This window comes from Salarias fasciatus, chromosome 5 (genome assembly GCF_902148845.1).
Source record: "Salarias fasciatus chromosome 5, fSalaFa1.1, whole genome shotgun sequence".
Lineage (NCBI taxonomy): Eukaryota > Metazoa > Chordata > Actinopteri > Blenniiformes > Blenniidae > Salarias > Salarias fasciatus.
Window position 1 is genome coordinate 35,107,539 of NC_043749.1, and position 23,040 is coordinate 35,130,578.

General features: G+C 47.5%; 2 protein-coding genes across 4 annotated transcripts in view; both read right to left on the bottom strand.

The window, feature by feature from the left end:
• The window catches only part of setd5 (SET domain containing 5), a 39,264-nt gene extending 23,637 nt beyond the window's left edge, over window positions 1-15,627 (bottom strand). Inside the window, 1 exon segment of the mRNA XM_030092793.1 lies at window positions 15,140-15,627. The gene's annotated coding sequence lies outside the window, so the exon portion shown is untranslated.
• On the bottom strand, window positions 9,315-21,911 carry LOC115389287 (probable peptidyl-tRNA hydrolase 2). Of its 3 annotated transcripts, XM_030092795.1 has the most exons (8): window positions 21,689-21,904; window positions 21,034-21,147; window positions 20,849-20,920; window positions 20,601-20,675; window positions 20,379-20,476; window positions 20,003-20,117; window positions 19,792-19,882; window positions 9,315-9,351 (listed from the first exon to the last, which is right to left on the bottom strand). In XM_030092795.1, the coding sequence occupies exons 2-7, from the start codon at window positions 21,139-21,141 to the stop codon at window positions 19,796-19,798; spliced, it is 555 nt and encodes a 184-aa protein (XP_029948655.1). In that variant the 5' UTR covers window positions 21,142-21,147; window positions 21,689-21,904; the 3' UTR covers window positions 9,315-9,351; window positions 19,792-19,795. The 3 variants fall into 3 exon arrangements, with proteins under 3 accessions (XP_029948655.1, XP_029948656.1, XP_029948654.1); XM_030092796.1 differs by lacking the exon at window positions 9,315-9,351 and having other exon boundaries at window positions 19,085-19,882; window positions 20,601-20,672; window positions 21,689-21,911; XM_030092794.1 differs by lacking the exon at window positions 9,315-9,351 and having other exon boundaries at window positions 19,085-19,882; window positions 21,689-21,902.
• Between the last annotated feature and the right edge of the window lie 1,129 nt (window positions 21,912-23,040).

Here is a 23,040-nt window from a genome sequence, read left to right on the forward strand (position 1 = left end):
GCCGCTGACTGCATTTACCAGCTCCTGGACTACAACTGGACCAGGTTTCATGAGATCAGCATAAAGCACAGAGATTTTATAGTGTTTAGTTTGGATAGAACCAGGAGAACCCTTCATTTGGCCATTTGGAGACCAACCTATGCCAAACTATAATAAGTGGGTTTATAACTTATTTGAAAGGAATCTGACTTTAAAATACTTTCAATTTCCACTACAGGAGTCTGTATATATGCAATTCAGCCTTTGGCTCTGATATTTAGCCACTATATTATACGTTTCTGCACAGTTTTTGTGCAGAAACTTAGCAGAAACATATCATTGTGCACAGTATAAAATACTTTTTAATAAATGACTGAGCCATAACATTTAGTTTCCAACTGAAATATATTTATAACAATATAATCAATAAAAAAAATAGCCAATTATATGACAGGGGAAACACAAAAAAGTGTGCAGTGTGCACCGCTGCGTCATAGAACCAAGATGGCGGCGGCGCTCGTGCGGTTACGTTCAAAGAAGTCTCCCAGCTGGATGATGCCTCAGTCACGTGTAACGTTTGAATGCTCGCCAGACGTGCAACGTCAACAAACTTTATTTAAACTCCCAAGATTAACGACAAGCCCACAAGATGGCGACAATAACATTCAGGTGCATGACGCTCTTTCACTACTCCAGAGGATTATGAGTTTAGTTTTGGTCAGAAGAGAGCGTGGATAGATGGAAAATGACCACAAAACGGTAAGGAAATAAAATATGGTGTGTTTGGTGTGAATAGCTTTGAGATTTGGTGAAGAGGTGTGTGAGAAACATTCAATCTGAGGTTCTGGCTGTGAAATGTGAAGCTGGGTTTTGGGTTTGTTTTGCCGCTGATGGGAGGCGGTCGGCTCAGAGAATATTCTGCCTAGTGTCTTCTTAAAGGGATACTTCAATGCTGTGAAATATTAATGCAAAAGTACCAGATTGAGTTGTTTATGCGAAGATTGCTAAGACGGAACTACTTACTAAACATGGCGTCTGGACGTAGTGATTTCAAAACGCTACAATATTATTTGTTGGTGTTCCACAGCGTAGTGAATGTGTGGATTATAACGTGTCCACCAAAGTGTTTTGGGGTTGTTGGATTGTGTATTTGATGAGTTTGACGAGGGGAACCAAAAATACAATCCACTTCCATTGTGTCCGTCCCGAAAACCTTCCCCGACTCACCTCTGAATAAACAATAGCTCGCCCTAGGGTTGAGCGGTATGAACAAAATCTTATATCACGGTATCAGAAATTTGATATCACGGTCACGGTATATATTTTTACTAGGGCTGTCATGATATCAAATTTTCTCTTGACGATTATCGTGGGCAAAAAATATCACGATAACGATATTATCACGATATCAGCAAAAATTTAACTAATAATGGTACAAACATTTAGATTCATCTTTAATTTTATTTTTGTTTGTTTTCTCTCTTTTCCCAGATGAATTACATTCAGAATACCTGTCAAATGAGGTGTTGAAACAATATGAGAACAGTGACTGTACAACTGCACACAAAAAGTGTAGTTACACTCAACTAATTAAAATCTGATGAGCTGATTAACAGAGGATCCACAGCAGAGGCGTAATTTACGTAGGGTTGGTGGGTTATGAAAACCCACGGGCCCTGTTGGGGTGAAATCCTGTACCACCACCACACTGCCGAGAACTTTTGTTTGTTTGTTTGTTTAAATCCGAGGCGGAATGAGCAGCAGCGGCTTCTCTCCGGCCAGAGGCGCCGCTACTGGCTAGGGCCCTGAGCTGAAGGGGGTCCCGAGGAACGGCTGACATCAGTCAATTTCAATGACAAATTTAAGGCGCTAGACGCTGCAACGACAACATGTCGAAAATCCCCCGCATGGGGCCCTTTTCCGAGTACTCACCGGTTAGTTGCTAGAAGGGGGCCGGCGGAGAAAGCGGCGGATATCAGCGACACAACTTGAAACCCCCCGGACACATTACAATGACACGTCTGGAACCTACCTTATGGGGCCCCACTACTACCCGGCTTGCATCAACGTGCAGTCAGTGTTGCTAAACACACTTTTTTCGGGTTAGGATAGAGCGTCTCGTTGTCGTTGTCGGCCACCGCCGACATGTTTAGTTCACTCGAGACGCTCGCTAACTGGGAGCTAGCTAGCTAGGAGCCGGGCCGCTACCGCTGCTGCTGTGTTTACATGTGAGGAGAGGGGGAGAGGTGGGGATGCTGCAGGAGGGAGATGAAGCAAGGCGGAAGAACAGGAGCGGATTTTGAAAATACACGTTTCAAGTGGCACTAGATCCTCTTTACGATATTATCATGTGCGCATTTTGAGCACGATATTGAAATTTCATTTTTTATTACCACGATTATCGTCAATACCGGTTTACCGCGACAGCCCTAATTTTTACCCTGTAAATTCAAATAATTGCTTAGAAATAACCAAACTGTCACATTTACTCATTTTCCTCTTTTATTTTTTAAACTCCGGTTGATAAAACTTCAATTATAAAAAAAAACAAAAAAACAATCACAGCATGAAAGAACTGAAAGAAAGAACTGAGTTTTTATCGTCACTCCTGGAGCCGCTCGTCTCTGTGTCCGCCATTATGGCTCCCACCTCTCCTAGCTACGCTGGTGTTGTTCACGAGCGCACCCTGTGCTTACCTGACCAATGAAACGCAGCGAACAAACCCCGCACGATGTTGGGATACGCCGTGAAAATGCACAAACGCACCCAAACAATTGCGCTCCGGCTGTCCTGTTAGCGAGTTCAGACGACTGTCCACCGACTCAGAGAGCTGCAGCAGACATCTGCTCTCTCTTCGGTATAAACGGTATGGCAAAATTTCAACCGGTATACACTTTTACACCGTCACACGGTATTATACCGTCATACCGCCCAGCCCTAGCTCGCCCTCATAAAAACAGTAAGTATGCTGTTCAAAATGACTAAGGAATTGCGCTAAATGGGCCAATTTGCCAAAATGTTGAAGTCTCCCTTTAAAGTGCAGCTTTTCTCGTTTCATACAAGGCCCAGTATGTTGGAGCAGACGGATCTCTGGTTCTGTTGCGTTTTGTGTCGGGAGGTGCAGCTGAGGGGGGCTGTACAGTGTGCGTCGGGCTGAACGCGTTAATGCCTCGTTTTTACAATTACAATTATTACAATTACAATTTCATTTAGCAGACGCTTTTGTACAAAGTGACGTACAACAGTGGGGGCATTTCAGGGTGCAGTGTCTTCCCCAAGGACACTTCGACATGCAGACGAGGGGGGGGGGAATTGAACTCACAACCTCCCGATTGTGAGACGACTGCTCTCCCCACTGAACCACAGCCGCCCCATAAAATCATATCATCCTGGCATAAAATTACTTACTTTAGGGGTTTTCTATGGATGTGGGACTCTTGTGGTGGTTTGTAGTACACTTTGCTGCAGAGGTTTTGACACCTTGGGTAAGTCCAATAGCTGTTTGTTTCAGTAACGGGCTTGTCTCCAAATGAAACAGACGATATGTTGTAAATGATGTGATATGATAATCTTGGCTATGCAATATCGTAAATTGCGATTATATCGTAAATTGGCACATCCCTACTATGAAGCTCATGATTTCAGATGTAATCCTCCTGGGTTAAAGGGACTCGAGTGAAGAACAAGAAGGACCTCCGTCAGAGCTCAGTGAGAAGGCTTAATTTATTACGTCTCTCCCTAAAAACTCTCTTCTCCTCTCACCATGGACCAACCAGGATCTTCCAAGAATGGGCGAGTCCTTCGAGCCTGTGTGTTTGAGCTTTCCTCGTTGTTGTGCTGCTCAGAGAGGCAGCCCCTCCCGCACCGTGAAAACACTCCGTTTCCCACGTTCACGTCACACGGAGAAGATGCTCCCCTGAGCCCCCCTCCCGCAGGCCCTCGGCAATCAGCGTTGCCGCTTTTTGTATCTCTGATTACAGAGATAAACTTTAACCATCGTCTGAAAGCAACAATCAAGCAAGAGCAAGAGTCTGAAGGGTCTGAAGGGTCTGAAGGGTCTGGAGGGTCTGGAGGGTCTGCGCTTGGTGAGTTTCTCACAGGAAAAGACGTTTTCGCGCGTCTTTTCGTGTAGAGAAGCTAGAGCTAAAGAGCTAAAGCTAACCCTTAGAGACGCTAACGAAGAGCTGATTGGTTGAAGTCCGCTGTCAGTTAAAGTCCACAGGGGGAGAGGCGGGATTTTCAGTGAAACGGAGCGTTTTCTCTTCCGGGTTTCAGAATTAGCCCCAGAAAATCTTTTATTTCACACAAAATTACTTTTCCTTAGCGCCAAAAATAAACTATTACCATGTTAATGCCATTTCTAGAGTTTGGACCAGCTAAAAAAGCAGGATACAGCCCCTTTAATGTGAAAAATCATTTCAGAGTTCATTACAGAGACGCCTTTCTACACATGAGTTTTTCTTTTGATTTATCGAATGTAATGGACTCCTCTCATCTGAGATTCTGATGGATTTAAGACCTTCATGTCTCCTATTTTCACATCTCTACATATTCATCAGAGCCTGGATGAGCCAGACTTATTAAACCAGGTAAGTCAGTAGGGAATTTCTATGCCGGTGCCTGCACAGTGTCCACTTGAGCAAACCTCCACAACACAATAAGCACAGTGAGAATACAGCAGCCTACAGTCTGCCCCCGCACACATGCTTGGAGCAGGCAGGATATGAATAAATGTGACGTCTTCCAGCATTGGCAGGCTGAACTGCACTGCTGAGCTCCAGGAGGAGGAAATTAAAGATGAAGAACAGGTAAATCAACTCAGCTCGATGAAAGACGCAGGGCACGGCGGCCTCATTATGCCTCTGCTTCAACTCCACACATCTTATAGCGCGTTCGTGCACTTCCATCTCCATGCTGTAATATTTAAAAATATAAAGTAAGGCTATTGGTAGGACTAAATCATATCATGGCATCTCAGTATTTGATACAAGAAACATGCTAATTATTTCAAATTGGTTTTGGTTGATGTATAAACAATTAGACTTTTCCAGTTAAACAATAAAATCATAACTATTTTCTGTTAATGTAGCTGTTCTCTGCTTTTTGCATATCCTATAATGTCAAGTGTGCGTAGTTCAGGGCTGCAAGGATGAGTTTACGCAATCGAAAATTTCACCAACGTTAAAATCTGAGTGTGGACTAATCATCTTAGTGTTATTGTTGTTGTAAACTTCTGTATGATAGAATCATAACAGCTGCTTCATGTTGCTCAGTACAGAAAGTGCTAGGGGCAGTATCACTCCATGTTTACATCCTGCAAAAAAAAAAAGACAGGAAAACAATTGAGCCAGGGCAGCATACCGCAAAAAGACACATAGCGAGTCTATGTTCTCCTCTTTACACAGTGAACACGCAAGGAAGTGGAGGAAGACGCTACAAACACACTTTTACAACTAAAACATTCACACCAGAAATATGCGGTGGGTTAAAGGTAAAGATCGCGGCAGAGGATGCAGGCAGTGCAGCCGTCAGTTTTCTGTGGAATATGGGGGGAAGAGCCTCGAATAGTTCAACCAAGTTTCCAAAGTTTGGGAACATTTTAGTGGGGAAAAAAAAAAAAACACAGTGTGAACTTTCATTCCTTCAAAGCACTACAGCCAAGAACCAACACCTTGAAAAACCAACACCGACACCCCGGCAGTAGTGATTTGGATTTTAATGTTCATTTGTTTAATGTAACAGTAGCTTACAGGTGCTTAAAAATCAGCAGAACAATCTTGACTAATCTAAAACTGCTAGATTAGTCTACAAAGTAATGTTTAGTTGCAGCCCTGGCATAGTTTAAATATAACTTCAGGAATGAACTTCATGTTGCTTGGAGTGCTGCACATGTTGAATGACTGGTTTTCTGCTAATGTGCGAGTAGGTGAACAAGAACAATGGGGGATTCAAAGCGTTGGTTGGAGTTCAGCAGCTCTTTTCCAAAGTGCACATTTAGAGCTCCATCATTTGCATACAAGCACAACATTTCTCCAAAACAGAAGCGAGTGAACATACTGTACGTCTCCGGATGTATGGAGGACATTTTCAAAATCTTTGCCGTCCCAGCGTGAACACTTTCTGAATGTAAAACAGAAAAACAGAAGTGTTTCTGGTGCACTGAAAGAAGCTCTTAGGTGCACTTTAGGAATGTCTCGTGCTGCTGTGTGAGTAAACTGCCAGAAGACTGGGTCCAGTTTTTACTACAGTGGGAGACCGAGTGGGCTGAGAGTTTGCCGTGTGCTCGTTGCAAAGCATTTTAAAAGTCCACGCTTCCAACTACAACAGTCAGATCTTTCACTGCCTATAGACTTATTGACAAATATATCTATTAATGTGAAAAAAAAAAAAACAAAGTCATGCATTCAGTGAACAGTCACTACTTGGCATGAGGCTAAAGCTGTGGTGTAGGTTTCACTTCAAAATGTGGGAGAAGATGAGGCTCAGTTTCTGATTTGCAATGAAAAGACATTTTTGATGGGTTTTCTTCTGTCTGTTGGCGAAGAAGCTTTACTTGGTATGAGGAGTGTAATCATTGTGTTCCTCCTGCCACAACAACAATCCAGACGTGAGTCTGGAAGTGAGCATGTCCTGGTACATGAAGGCTGTGATCTACCAGATTTACTGGACAACAGACAAACACACATATGAGCCACAGACTGCACAGGAAGACGATGTGGGATGAACAGCATATGATGAGTTGATGCACAGTCACCACACAGAACCCAATGTGTCGTCCTCACTGCATCAGGCTGCAATGTGGCTCTCATGGAGCCGAGCGGTCAAGCCTCCCGGGAGCGCAGCGTGACCCTCCACTAACCAAACCATGTCCAGCTGCCCGAAACGCACCGGGACCAGACCACACAATGAAGAACAACGGCCAAGAGGGAGTTGTGACAGGGGTGGGGGAGAGCACAGTCGACAGCAGGCCTAGCATGACACAAAATCAATCATCTGTTTCAGGGCAAACAAGTCAACAAGCCAAGCCTGTCTGAGGACGAGGATCGAGGAGAAGAAGCAAAGCTGAGTGCTGCTGCCAGTTTGGGCATGAAGACAACGGTCTGCACGGCTCTCAGGCAGAACACAAAGCACCGACTACTTTTTGGCATTAACAGCACACCCCTCAAACAAAGGCCAGAACCTCTGTATTTCCTGAAATCAACAGAGCAACAAATGCCCCGGGCACAAAACAACTGTGTACACTGGGTACCCAAAATGTTTCCACATGGGGGCTGTGAAAGTGCTGAGTGTGCGATAGGCTGAGGGCCGGGGATTCAACAAACGTCTGAAGAGAAAAATGACATTCAAAGCCCAAATCTGAGCGGGGCTGCCCTCTAACCTGAGCCCTGACTGTTGACTCCAGCCATGACCTGAGGCCGTCAGAGTATGGCTAAAGCTAGGGCAAACCATGGTTTTCTGATACCCCTTTCCCACTGGCCAAAAAACCTGTTTAAACCCGCTAATTCGTGGCAGTGGGAAAAGGTTTGACCCGGGATTTCGACCCGGGTCGTTCACCCTGCAATCGACCCGGTAAATTCCCGGGTCAGCTTTCTACTGGCTTTTAGTGGGAGGAACTTACATGATGACGTCGACGCAGCGCGGCTACGTTAGCACACTAGTTGTTGTTTCTGGACACAGCGTGAGATTTCCTTCGTCCAGACGACCCAGAAATGGCAAGATAGCGAGACCAGAGAGCTTCCCCTGATCCGTGGGGAAGAGGAGATTCGTCTACAGGTAACAGGGACTGTTTTCCGCTGCATTGTTTACTTTCGTTTTGCTCCGTCGCGCTGATGATGTCATCAACGTGGGACACCATCAGTGCGGGAAAACGCAGCGATGCGGCTCGCCAGCAGGAGGTGAGACGCGGGTCAGCAGGCGGTGGGAAAGGCGTCTAAAAAGGCGATAGTTAGCGGGTCGCAGACACGGGTCTACCCGCTAGTTGCAGTGGGAAAGGGGTATACAACATCAGCCACTTCCACTTAGGACCACCTGCTGAGGACAATTGGACCGCTTGCTGCTGCTTATTTCTCGCACTGCACGACACAATGCAACCACCACTTCACACACACTCCTACCTAAAATATTCCCTGTGTAAGACAACGACAAGATGAAGAGAGACAACCTCTGGTGAGCTTCTTTTAGCCACACAGCTGAAGAAAAACTCAAAAACATCATATATTCCATGAAGGCAAGTTCTTGTTTTCCCTGCATGCACTGCAGCCATAGTGTCCTGAAGGACTGTTAAACATGAGCAGCATCATAAGAGACCGTCTTCAGCTCCACTCTGATGATTAGCAGCTGCAAGGCACTCACCCCCTCCTTCAGTGCCGATGGCGGAGGAAAGCATCTCCGTCTCCATGGTAACCAGTGTGTGTCTGTGTGTGTGTGTTTGTGTGAGTGTGTCTGTGTGTGTGAGGATAATGCAACTGTACAGCTCTATAACATGCAGAGGGAGCATACAGCTCACCATCAGCCTCAAGCTAAGAGCCTAAGAAGCCAAATAGAGTACACTGGTATAATTAATCAAAACCTTTATGTTCTTTGAATTCTTGTTGTAGCAGAGCTGGTATATTTAAGAAGCTTTAAAAAAAGACACTGTCCTCACAACAGCACTATTCCTTGAAAATCATGTATCCATCACATCAGCAGCGTAGCAGCAGCATGAAGTTCAAATGAGCCATTGTGTTAAAGCTAGGGTTGGCGATTTGAATGAGATACATTTTTTTTTAAATACTGATAAAAATGATCTTTAGACCCGATGGGAAGCAATTCACAGCGTGTTTTTAAAGTAGTTTGGAAAATATCCGCTATCTACAGCAGGAGTAAAACGGGACAAACAGTAGCCAATAGTCTTGAGGGGACACCTTTTATTAAACCAATCAAATCCCTTCGCCGTTCGACCTACCCCGTGTGTACATGTACGCGTGCACTGACCCTGGTTCAGTGCGCGCATAGAAGGACGGGGCGTCGTTGCAGAACAGCGGAGACGAATGTTTTGGGGTTCACTCACCGTTCAGTGCGCCATACCTTGGCGTTGTGCAAATAAAGAAAAACGAAGAAACGAAGCATTGAGGACAGGTTACGCCAGGAACTCACCGCACGCGGGAGTGCCACGCGCGCCGTGAACGTCTCCGCTCCCAACGGGAGCTCCTCCAATGGGGTGGGAGCTGGGCGGAGCTAGCGAGGCGGAGCCTTGGCGAGATGCTAGATGCTAATGCTAGTTTTCCAAGATCGCCAACCCTAGCTTTAAATATGCACCTGCTCTGAGATAACATGAAGTGTGTGTGTGTGTGTGTGTGTGTGTGTGTGTGTGTGTGTGTGTGTGTGTGTGCGTGTGTGTGTGTCAACACCTGATCTCACTGCATAACAGACGTATTGACAGGACATCTCCATTTCCTCCTCCAGCAGCACACACAATGGCCCAGTTTACATGGGTGTTTTTTTCAATTCGATTGTAAACAATCGTATTAAACGGAGTGTATTCATGTAGTGATCCACGGTGAATCCTCGTTTACAAGGACCCTGGGTGAAGCGGGTTATACAGCGTCCTGTGACATGCGCACAAAGTCTCACGAGGAACTTCCAGGTCTTTAGCTCCGCAGCAGCAGTCCTCAGCGCCGAGCAGAGAGTTTTTATCTGCTCAAATAATGTCCCAAAAGTCCATAATGCGCTGCTGAAGGAGCGGCTGCTCCCCTGGCTGCAGCACAGCTGTGCGCCGAGCAGCACGTCTCGGTGTGAGCTCTGGTCGCATGCCGATGTTTCAAATTAACTGGTGCCCGTGTTAACTTGTGACCAATACATGATTGAAAAATGTAGTCGTTCTAGCGAACGTCGGTTATCGACAGTTACAGTGAGTGTACACGTTTAAAGTCATTTGTGAGTCTTACTTTAACAACTGCTGTAATCAGCCTGTGTTTACACAGACCTCCGCCGTCATTCATTAACACGGTAACCAGTTAATCCATAACACCAGCCGGCGATCGCTTGTATTCTGCTATAGAGCTCTTTATACGACTCGCTATTGCGCGATTTGGTTCCATCTCGCCTCACCAATGTTTTTTCTGTTGGGGTTTTTTACTAAAAAAGTGTTTTTCAACCACCGTGGCGTTCTCTGCTGGCTTTTTGACTGTGCTGCTTCCCGTTTACTGGTACGTCACAGTCACTACCTATGAGGGAACGCATGCGCAGAACAAACACTCCCCCAGTTCAATCCGCTCTGCTGTCAGGCTCGTTTATAAGGGACACGGAGCGGATTGTCAATCGGCGTAGACCACCTCGTACAATCGGCTCCAAATTACAATCCGCTCCGAGTGAAGCGGATCCACTCGGTCGTTTACATGACACATTTTACAATCCGCTCCACGTACAATCCGCTTATACGTGGTCCATGTAAACGTGCCCATTGTTTCAACCAATGCAGGACTGCAAGGTGTCACTCCAAAGCAAAAGGCACAGAGGGTAGTCGGCCATTTTGAATGGCTCCCCATTCTGCCTGAAGCATCTTGGAGAATGTCTCCAGCGCATGACGGACACTGAGGACTGAGCTGCTTTGGCCTGGAAGCTGGCTGTCCAGGAAGGCCCTCCTGAAGCCTCTGTTTCAGCGCAGGCAGCTGCAGGCAGCCCTGCGGAAAGCAGCTCACCTCTGCTTGTTTTCCTCCAGCCCTGCTTTCTGTTTGCTCTGGCCTGACAACACCCTCTGAGCAAACACGCTTCCAAATGTGCCGGCAGACTTCTGCAACGTTCACCTGACACTAAACACTTGATTCAGTTAGTGCTGGAAAGACAGAGTCAGGCAGACAGACAGAGAGAGAGAGACGGGTTAATGTGTACTTGACCAAAATGGCTGCCTGAAGCAGCTCCAGAGGAAACACTGAATATTGGTGAGTTTTCTTCGGACGACACACTAAGCCAGTTGAAGAGCACGGAGCAGACAGTGTCAAAAACGAGAAAGAGAAAATGAAGGACAAAATATAAGGCTTCAATCAGCCCAGGAGGGGGTGACGGCCCCCCTTTCTGCCTTTTTCCATTAGCCGCCTCCTCCTCCTCCATTATTCTCCCGAGGAGCACGGCTTCTCCACACAAAACAGAATTAACCAGCACAGCCCTCTGCAACAACGCTCCCCCAGAGCCCAGCCAACGCTGCGCCCCATTGGACACGCTCCAAGGCGTCTGCACCAATGGCAGCGCTCCGTCGGGGCAGGCGTCACAGCCACTTGTTTTTAACCCCGTTGTGCAAGACCGGGCTCCGCACAATGCACGGCAGCTGCAGAGGACACGGCTCTCCACCGCTGCGCACCCCGCTCCTTATCTCGGCCCACAAAGTGGGTCAGGGAAGGAATAACAGACATGGAAGTGGGAAAGACACGTTGCTTGGAGCACTGAGGAAAGGATCCGTCTGTGGCCTGAAGGCGCACGTCCACAGCACCGGCGGAGAAAACCTCATTATCATGTCAATGCCACACCTGCCCCCATCCAATGAGAATGGAAATGAAAGACAAGAGGACATGTTTTCTCACTGCAACACTCTATTCTACTGCTACAGAGCGAGGGAGAGAGGGAGGGAGAGGGAGGGACGGAGAGAGAGAGAGAGAGACAGTGTCAGAGAGAGAGAGGGAGGGACAGAGAGGAGAGAAACTCGATCAGCATCGAAGTGCATTTCTTTGACTATGACCACACACACACACACACACACACACACACACACACACAAGACCAATGACAAGAGCTAAATCACCTTTTGAATCAAAATTATCCATATATTCTCATTATACTGTGCAGCAAAGGGTATGATTACACTTTGACAGAGTTTATATTCGTTACACAACACAAGAACAATCTTAAGGTTTGAGAAAATGAGTGCAGTCCCAGCATTATTTTTTACAAAGCCCTGCAGCGTCCTTCATACCGTACTGATATTATCCTGTTTTATTAAAAACATTAATGTGACAAGTGACTTTTTAACTTTTTTTTTGTTCCTGAATTTCTCCCAACAGCCATATTGCTGCTGAGTTAATTTAACTGGTCTGGTAACACAGTAACTGGTGCGTCTCTGGTTTATTTTACACTGATGTGCTGTAACGGCTCCTCTGAATAAAAACCCAAACATTAGGAACAGCAGTGGCCATTATTCCAACGTTTCAATTACTGTCTGCACTGTACGGTGTGATTGAAAGGCCAGCTCCAAACCTTTGGCAGACACGTTTTGACTTGCGGTCGGTAGACACGGTATACTTGACACCCTTGATCTATACTTATCAGAACACAGTGCCCACCTGTTCTCATCAGGGTTTCAAGGGCACATCAGCCAGTCAGGGAGCCTCACTGCCCGTGTGAAGAAGAGAGACCGACTTTATTCTTTCTACAAATCTGGGACAAGCTAACCCTGCATGTCTGCACATTCCTCCCATCTCTAAAGTTTCAGAGGCCCATATTGGGAAAGAAGGGCCTACATCCTGCGTGTGCGCACACACACATCTCTAAGCGGCATGTACCTCAACTTTAAGTGGAATCTGAAGCTGTACAAAACCAAGAGCCTGAGCCAGAAGAGCACGCAGCTGAAGCACTGTATTCTCAGCTTTTCCACTGTGTGTACTTTACTGATGTCCTAAACACGGCATGTCTGCCCTGGATTGGTGCGTGTCTTTGTCTCGACCAGGGACAATGTTTGTTGAAGATAAGAGAAGGGCCAGGCCAGGGGGAGTTCTGAGGGGGCTCTGGTTTCCAGTGGTTCTGAGTGGCCAGATCTCTGAGCTACAGCCCACATAGTCTATTAAAAGATGGCAAACATATTCAGAGAATGTCAGCAGCAACCAATGAAAACAAGGCTCTGCGTGCAGCCATCTGGTTACCAAACAGACATTCAGATCTATCCAAATGATGCGTGTGTGTGTGTGTGTGTGTGTGTGTGTGTGTTTCTGCATGCCTGCATGTGTGTACACCCCCCAGCATTGTAGCACTGTAATCTTTGTACTCATGCAGGAAGGTCAGAGCTGAGGAAATACACAGCAAGCGGCGTGTTTCCCAACTTCAGAGCTAGTATGCCCAAATTAAAACGCGAAAGACGGCAAAACACATGAATTCAGAAAAAGTGATCAACACAAAGCAGAATGTAGATTAGACAACTTTATTGATCTCTTTGAGTCAGCACTTCTCTCAAAAAAAGAAAAGCTATCCTCAGACTGACATGGAAAATGAGGAGGAAGGAGAACATGAATTAATGATCAAAAACAGATCTGAGAGCAGAAGAACGGTAGTCACACAAACGCTGGCACATACAGTGACCGTAGAGCTGTGGAAACTGTGTGTGTGTGTGTGTCTGTGTATGCCTGCTGTCCCCAGCCCTCACAGAGACAGACACACACACACACACACACACACACACACACACACACACACACACACACACACACACACACAGCTACAGCCGGCAGAGAGCACAGCTAACAGGAGACAGCCAGGGCAGCCATTAGTGCTCACAGAAACCACACTGCACAGGGTGTTTCACTGGTGCTACTGAAGCCAGGACACACACACACACACACACACACACACACACACACACACACACACACACACACACACACACACACACACTAAAGCCTGGATCAAAACATTTTCTTCAGATTAGATTGATACGACGAGGCAAACGGTGTTTAAATCAAGCAACCACTTCAACTTGGATGAAACTTGCGGTCGTTACATTCCGATTCAACAAAGCTGCTCACATTTTGTCACACGTTCAAATAAAAAAAAGGAGGCTAAAAAAGGAAACAAGCGCTCCCCTCCAAAATACCTCCCATTTATCATAACCGCCACCGAGGCTGGGGGTTGGTAGGTGGGGGAGGTGAACAGCAAGTCACTATCCACACACACACACACACACACACACACACACACACACACACACACACACACACACACACACGGAGGGGGAGAGAAATCAACCAAGCTTTCAGTCTGATTCACACGCCTGAGCGTTGCTAGGAATTATGCAAAGGACCGAACCAATGTATTTAGTCAAACACAAACACACACGTTATATGAAACTCAGCCTGACATATTTCAACGCATACCGAGAGCCTCATCTGAAATCGCGTATTCTTGAGAGCATTTAAAGTGTGGTTCAGAATAAGGACAGCATCAACTGGAAAACATCCAGAAAGTTAGCCGACATGCTAGCATAGCAATTGTTGCCTGTGGCTTGCTAATGCTAGCCCACAGGAGCTGGCTGCTTAGGTAACGCCAGGCGCTAATAACCGTCAAATGGCACATAGTTGAAGAGATTAGTTTCAGAAAACTCGACAGTTTTTATTTCCGCGTACAGTATACAACAGGTCGGTGTCAAAACAGTTGAGTAACACATTATTTCGATGCTAGTAAAACAAGTTTGCTTTTCACCCTGAGCCTCTGATTTTGAACTTCGGGCTCAGCAGGCTGAAAGTAGCTTCTTCTACCTTTATTTCACACAACATCTGCCAGGCGAAGACCAATAAATTGCATTTCCGTGAGGGGCTCGTTTCACTCTGTAGCATTAGTCAGGGAAAACCCGGAGCGACACTACATGATCTAAAGTTGCCAAACAGACCCGTGTTTGTTTGTGGAACATGTAAAATGATCGTGATGGCTGTCCGGTGCAGCGGAGTGGTCTCACGGTAAAATAGAGCTCCGTCCAGGGAGTAACACGGACAAACAGCCCCGAAGACAGCCTGCAGGCCTGGACACATACCAGTCTAGAGTACTGGAAACTTACAGGTCGGGCTCGAAGCTGCGAGGGGAGCTTCCTTCAGATATCCTGGGAGAAATGCGCTGGATTCCCAGAATAAGTAGTTGGCTGAAAAACAAGCCGGGGAGCGGATAGAGAGCCCCGGAGCAGCAGTCCAGACGCAGCCTGAAGCAGCCCCGAAAGGCACACCAGGACCAGGGCAGCTTTCTCAGCCTGCCCCTCAGACGGAAACACACTCAAACAACTTGTTTTATGAACTTAATAAAACACTACGGGTCTGGACAGCTGAGTTTGGAGGCTTTGGAGCTGCGCTTAGTATAATAACACACGATACGTTTCCACACAAACAGGCACATAATGTAGAGGTGTAGCAAATGAAAACAAATTAAATATACTCACCTAAAGAGGCATTCCAAAGTTGTACAAACGTGATAAATCCAAGTCTGGCCAGAAGTCCTCGGTATGTTAGTATCCAAACATAAACTGTGAGGAGACCAGTAGGCCCGAGCACCGGCCTCGGAGTCTCCTGTATCCTTTGCCCTTAAAAGTAGCTCTCTCTCCAGGGGTAGGAAACAAACTTCTCTGTGTCTCCCATGCACACGAGTAGAGTTAAATTCCCCGTTCTTTTCAGGTGCACTGCATCCATTGAGTGTCTATGATAGATCCCAGATGAAATAATCCATTTATTTGCGTGTGTTGTATATTTACAGTCCCTGTTTATAATGGGTATTTGCTGCTATATGTGATACAGGCTGTGATGGCGCCCATCCCCCTCCTCACCGGCATCGAACGCGGGTCCCACCGAAACTGACACACAGCCATGCTGCGGGGTTTCCCTGCTGACTGTGCACGGGCTCTCACCTAGGGCGGGGCTTGCTTACGTGTCCCGCCTCTCGTTTACAATTGGCCTACTTTGTGTCACTCACATTACATCATAGGTTGACCTTTCTGTCATTGGTGGATTGCAGGGACGCCAGTTCGTTTCCACGCACGACGTAAAGGGGGCGAGATACACACGCAAAAAACGTAGACGTTTCGGAGCTGATGTATAAGCTTGGCTACCATCTTGGATGAGGATACACTTATTTCTTCACTTTTACTGAAGGAGGACTAGTTTACTTATTTGAAAGTAATCACAATTAATTGAATTTTCATTTTATTTACACATTGTTTCTAATTATGGTATTTCACACTACATTCATACGTCCATTGCTGCCATTAGAATATGGTTTTCGCACTTAAAAGGCTACCAAAGATGTAAAAAGTGTTGGTTTCATCAGTTATTGAAGTAATAACACGTCTCTGTACAGTATATTGTTAAATATAGCTATTCTCAGGAATCCCTTATGTATTTAACCTACCCACTAACTAAAATGTATTAGGAGTGGAAGCCCTCAACAAACAACTCTTTTTCACAGTTCAATAAAGTATTTTAGTAGAGACAAGGCGACCCACGTGAACATGTCTGAGAAATGCAGTGAGAAGTGATTATTAAACTGTGCAGGCTTCATTCCTCCCTGGAGGTGAAGCAGATCCTTATCCAAGATGGCGGTTACGCGCATGCAGTAGCAGCCAATGCATCAGACTAGGTGCGTTCACGATGGCAAAGCCAGAGGTAGACGGAGCTAGACGAAGTAGACGGCGCAGCCGTGGGGCGGAGTTATAAGTCTGCCTCCAAGTCGGACAACCCTATGTTCTCCATGTTGGTGTTTCTCATGACTCCACTGTGGGGGGTGTTTACAGGCCCGTCGTCCGGGGTGGCAATGCCCCCCCCCCCCCCCCCCCCCCCCCCGTGCTTCCTTGCCCCCCCTGGCTGTCAGAGGGGTAATTTTGTTTTTCTTAATAAAAACAAAAGAATTCATAATTTCTTTTGTGTGTCACATTGTGTTAATTCATATTCAGTTAACTGAAATGAATACAATTTTAAAAAAACAAAATAATTTTAAGTTACGTTTTGGCTTCTGTCATGTGAAGCGTGCCTGCTGCTGCAAGTGCAACCAGGCATCAAGGGGGGCAGACTGCCTCGCCCCCTCAATCCAAAAAATTAATAAATAAAGTTTTCAGTCTATTTTGTGCTTAAAAAACAACAGCAAACTCCACTGGCTTGATCAAATCAATATGAAGTGTTGCGCTATTCAAAATTAAAAAAAAAAAAAAAAAAAAAAAAAAAAAGTGGAGACTCCAGCTCTACTAAAGGTGAGGGCTGGTTATTTTATCATTTGTTTTATTACTATTTGTGCTTTTTACCAATGTGATTAATGATCATATGTTGTTGGACACAGTAGAACAGGCCTCTGATCTGTGGATTCTGTCTTTGTGTTGCTCCGTTACTTTTTCGCCGCCGCTGCCCCCCCTCCCCCCTCTACACTGGGCTGGAGCCGGGACTGGGTGTTTATTTATGCAAATAAAGCGCGTTGTCATCAAACTGATGACGAGTGGGCTCGGGTCCAATCCCCTGCCTGTATGAAACAGAGAGGTGGGCCAGGTAGCCGCGGTGAGTTGCTCTCCAGCAGCTCACGCGGCTACCTCTGTGACCGATCTCGTTTGGGTCTCGCGAGTTTTCGATGCCCTACGTAAGTCCTACGTATCAGTGACGCCGGGCCAAATCTGGGCGGGGCGGCTCAAAAGTCTTAAAGGTCTGCCTCTGGCTTTCTCATGTCGAACGCACCTACTCTTGCTCAGCTGTCCCGCCTTCTCAACGAGGATTGGACCACATCGTGTCACTAATTACACGCAGGACTTTCCCCTGTCTCTCACTGGTGGATAAGAGTGACACTTCTCGTGTTTCCACGCGTGACGTCAGAGTGGGCGGGCTTCACTGCGATGGGGTAGCGCGACCCTGCAGCCCGGAGCTGAGACGTGTGTCTGCTGGCGGAAGGAGAGCCGGCGACAGTGGCTGGATCCGGGACACATCCTGACACCCAACTAAGGATTTGAGCCTTCAAAGTGCCGGGAAATACTCGTTGTTAAACTCTTAATACCGTGGAATTTATTTCAATCCGTTAGTGGAATTATTGCTTTTTATTTATGGGTTACGTCCATCTCCCCGTTGTGGAGGGAGCCTCCATACCTGTAGACGATAGGAAGCTTAGCTGCAGGGCTCCGGAGTCCGGGGTCCTGGGTTCCGGTCCGGTCCGGGGACTGGGTCAGCCCCACGGACCGGAGCCGCTCCATCTGGTGAGGGGCTGGACAGAGAATCTGACCACTGCACCGGGCTGCATCTACTTAACACAGGTCCCTCCTCCCGGTGTCCCCGCTGCTGAAATGAGTCGCTTTCCACTGAAAAGTCACCGACAGCGACAGTAGCGGCGGAGGCGCCATTAAACACACCGCACCCGGAGAGGGAGACAGACAGACACCGCCTGGCCTTCACAGGACGGAGCCGCTGTGTCTCACAGCCCGGATATGCTCTCAACTCGTTTACAAACCTAGAAATTTCCGATTTGACATAAAAACTGATGTTTGACTGCGGTATTTAGGGACAAACAGCACAGGTCTGTGATTGGTCCGCAGCTGTGTCATGAGACTCAGGGAGGCTTCTGATTGGCTGCTGAGAGGAGCACCACGTCATTTGTTGCAGAGCTCAGTTACTGCAGAGGAAGAACAGACCTGAGTGTCTGTCACCTCCATCTGACATGGAAACCTGCAGGAACAGACCTCGGTGTTCAGAATGAGCCGTTTGGTGCATTCTCCTCTAGATCAGCACCAGCAGCTGTTAAATATTCAACAGATAATTCAACATTTGCACCATTGGATTTGTAAGACTCTCTTTCCCTCTGGGATAAATATTGAAAAATTCTACTCTGTTATTTTGAGATCACAGATCTATAATGAAGTTGTGAATACAATTCAATCGCTTCCATTTTTATAAAGTTTAGCAGTACTAAAGAAGTCTAGATTTCCATCTGTGACAGAGTGAATGTTATCTCCCCCTGAACATTTTCAGTATTATGCTGTTCATGTGGTTTTAATGGTGTTTGCAGCATCACACGCGTCCCACACATCCAGCACAAGCAGAGCAGTAAAAATAAGTCTGTCTCCGTGGAATACATTTTTTTTCTTTTGGATCTATCCAGCCCTCTTGGAAACTCAACATTTAGCAGCTTTGGTGAAATCGACTGAACAGTCAGTGAGGGGCTGAGAACCTCGGTGTACATGGTAAACACGGCTCCAGCTCTCTGAACAGCTGGATGAAGGACAGCGCTTCACCTGTTCTGCTGTTTGGTAGCACCATCCCACACACACACACACACAGCCTGAAACAAACAGACACACCGCTGGGTTGTGCATCTGGAGGCGTTTTAATGGTCCGCTGACACAGTGAGTGGATAAGACAGGCTCCTGAACGGGTCTCCATACACATTTAATATTCATGCACGGCACTGCGTGTTACAGGTGAACCCGGGTAAGACCCGGGGCGGCAGCTCATGCTCACATCTACGTATTGGTGATAACAGATACATGACAGCCAGCACAGCACTCCCAGGATGAAGGGTATCAAGCCTCACACCAACAGCTGCGACTCTTCACTGTAAACTACACACTGCAGAGGCCTGCGCCGCCCGACAGGAAGGAATGACGGCAGGAAGCCAAGAAAAACCAAGGAACGTTCAGGAACAGAGCACACACACACACACACACACACACAGGTAGACAAAACATATCTCATAATAATAAGTGACGTTAACGAGTCCATAGGTCCAGGATCTCTGGGAAAAGAGTCGTATCAACAAAATGATCAGCATGAAAACTGGAGTGGCGTGATTAAAGAAGCAGCTGGAGACCGGGTTCAGAGGAGCCGGGAACCTCACCGTCCCGCTGCTCTGAAGGTTAAGTGTCACCACAGACAGACAGTTGTAGGTGCCGGGTGTGTGTGTGTCTCTGGCTGGATCACACACTCGCCGGACCACAGAGTCAGACAGACAGACAGAGGAGGAGGGGAGCAGCAGCTCGCAGGGTGAGGCTCTGCCGCCGTGCGCCTGCTGCTGGGAGATGCTGCCCTCTGCTGAGTGCATGGCACAGCTGTGTGAGTGTGTGTGAGCGTGTTTTCTCTTCTCAGAGCAGCTTCAGACTCCCAGTAACATTGTTGACCATCTCCTCCTCACCCATGATGGCCAGGACGGTGCGGGAGCCAGACTCCACCTGACAAACACACACAGTTCCATTTTTTTATAATTGCACTGAAGACACAGAGACGCGACAAGAGCAGGATTTTAAGTCCAGCTCTGATCAAAGCGGGGGTGTGAATGGATCCAGACTCACCTGGGTGAGTCCTGCGTCCTGGACCAGGTAGGTGGGCAGGCTGAGGCTCATGGCCAGCGCCTGCAGCTCCAGCAGGTGAGCCACGTTGGTTCCCTGGACCACCACCTTCTTGGCCCTGAAGCAGCAGCACATTTCCCACCGTCACAGCGAGACAGGGTCAGGGCAACAAGCAACGGGCTTCTGACAAACGGCTACAAAACTAAGCCTGTTCAAATATCTATGATGGAACCTCAGAAATGAAGATGAGAAACAGATTTACAGGAAAACACCTCCATGAGTCGTCCACTCCTCATTCTAAAGGCTGACTAAATGGTTTGTGGCTCCAGAAGAATTTGACTGGATGTAAACTGGAGTCACAGGGTGGAGCAGCTCGTACCCGCTGTGGTCCCACTTCCAGGACATCTCCCTCCAGCTGTTCTTCTCCTGCAGAGTCTGGTACAGGCCCACAGCGGCGTGGCCCACCTGGGCTGCTACCTGCACACACACACAGGTGGTGTACATACAGAGATAAAAAGCTGCGCCGCAGCATTGAAACAGGAAGAGGCTGAACAGCAGTACCTGTCTACCTGCTCAGGTGTGTGTGAGCTCTTGGACTCACCTTCCCAACACCCATGGCAAGGTCCATGTTGACCACAAACACCATCTTAAACATGAGGTCCTCGTCACCCTCCTCCTGGATCAGAGACACACACACACACACACACACACACACACACACACACACACACACACACACACACACACACACACACACACACACACACACTCAGCTGGGGCTTTGGACACACTCCCGGAGGTCTGATGGACCAAGGTGTACCTGTGGGACTAAGGCTAGCTTATGGGCACCTCATTCTCCAGCTTGTTGAAGTAGTACATGGCCGCTTCCTCTGCAGAGACGTTCCGGGTGTGCAGGAGCGCCTGGAGCACAGGGGAGAGGTCAGGAGGTCAAGACGAGGATTCCATTCAACACTCGTAGGGCTTGGAGTGTGAGATGGCGCTGTGGGGAGGAACGGGAGGCGGCGGCGGCCCACCTGCTTGGCGGCCTCCTCGGGGATGTCCAGCTCTCGGAGCTGCTGCAGGAACACCGGGTTCACCCCCTGGGAGGCAGCGTCCGGGCCCGGCTGCTCTGACGGCTCCATGGTGATCTGGAACACAGCAGACCAGGACGTCACCTGCAGAACCAGGCCCAGCTCCATAACGTCTGCTGAAGCAAATGAGTCTGTGGGGGGGAAGGGTTCTGGAGGCTGACGGCTGGTTCACATGAATTCATGTGATGATCAGTACTTTTTTTTTTTTTTTGCTTTAATACATATTCTAAATTTCATAGGCAAGACAGAATTCAGGACCTTGCATGGTTAATCAACAGGTCCCGTCCCGAGCCGCGGGCCGGAGCTTTGACTCCGTGTTTCAGGATAAAGGCTGAGGCAGTCAGGGCTTCTCAGGCTAACGTCATGCTAACTCCAGCTAACGCTGCAGTCAATTCTTTTCACATTTCTATGACGGTCCCGTCTTTAAATCCCACTTCCGGTAAAATGAGGAGTTTTTAAAATAAAAGCAGGATCTCTGACGGGCTGTTTGCTGAGGTCAGAGTTTCACAGTGAATAATTCCTGAAAACGTCGTTGTTCCCCCACAGCTAGCGCCAGTTAGCATTAGCATTAGCATTAGCCCGGAGCTAACCCCGCTACCTTATCGACGCAGCGCGCTCTGCTGCTCTTCCTCCCCGGTCGGCGGTGCTCCTTCCCCGGTCGGCGGTGCCGCTGTCAGACGAGTCCCGGACTGGAGCCGAGCTAGTGTCTGGACGGGGAGTGGCCGTGAGGAGGCTGTGTGGGCTGCTGCCGCTGGGCCTTACTCCATGCTGGACCGCTCTCAGGATGCCGCCTCCTCCCGGAGCCGCTTGGTTCCGTCCAGCGTGTGGGGAGGGGTGGGGGCCGCAGGGAGCCCCCCCCCCACCCCTCCCCCACAACACCCCGGGTCTGGATTTCATCCACTTACAAGTTATTTTCACACAATTTGAAATAAGAAATCTGGAGCCTTTACTGTCATTCAGTTTGACTTGGTGTGGATGGATTGACCTGCTCACCTGTCCAGGTGGAACCTGGCTCCACCCATATGAAAGGGAGACAGATGAAGAATCTGATCCTCATCTGGATGAAAAAAGCAATGAAGTCCTAAAACAGTAAAATCAGTTTCCTCTTACTTGTTGTCTTTTAGCCAATTGCTCACCTACTCCAATTAATCGCAATTTTGAAAAATTAGTTGGCAACCCTCTATGAATTAATCGTGATTAATACTGACAGCACTAATATACATAGTAATTCTGTACAAATGCATGCAAAAATGTTGATTCAATTTTTAACAGTTTCTCCTACTGTAACTCTGAATGATAACCTTAAAAAAATTAAAACCTGAAAAAAAAAACTGCACTTTTTGACACAAAGCAAGAATTTTTCCCTGCAGCTTCTCCCAGTTGAAACCAGAAAAAAAGGTTGAAATCTCACTCAGACTCACGTTATCCATCAGTATTCTGGCTGGCTGGTTATAACCATTTAAACTCTGGTAATTAGTTTACAGACCTGCCAGGATCCAGGATTTCTTGGCCATTTTTCAGAGGATATGGATGATAAGGCAACCTTTTCTTTGGCTGGGTGCACCAGTTATTCTCAAACTGTTAAGTCTTCTTAAGTCAAAAATGTATTGGCTTCAGCAACGTCTTTCTTCTGGAGACTCGACAAGCAGCTGGGTTTCTCAAATCAAGCTTGGTTTGGAGCTAAACATGTTTGTGTGGAAGCTGCAGGGCGCTGGCATTAAGACTCCAACCAGCTGGAGACAGCTGGAGACCACCCCAACCAGCTGGAGACCACTCCAACCAGCTCCAACCAGCTGGAGACAGCTCCAACCAGCTGGAGACAGCTCCAACCAGCTGGAGACAGCTCCAACCAGCTCCAACCAGCTGGAGACCGCTCCAACCAGCTCCAACCAGCTGGAGACAGCTCCAACCAGCTGACTGGTGGAGTCATGTCTCCTCGCCGGTCCCAGT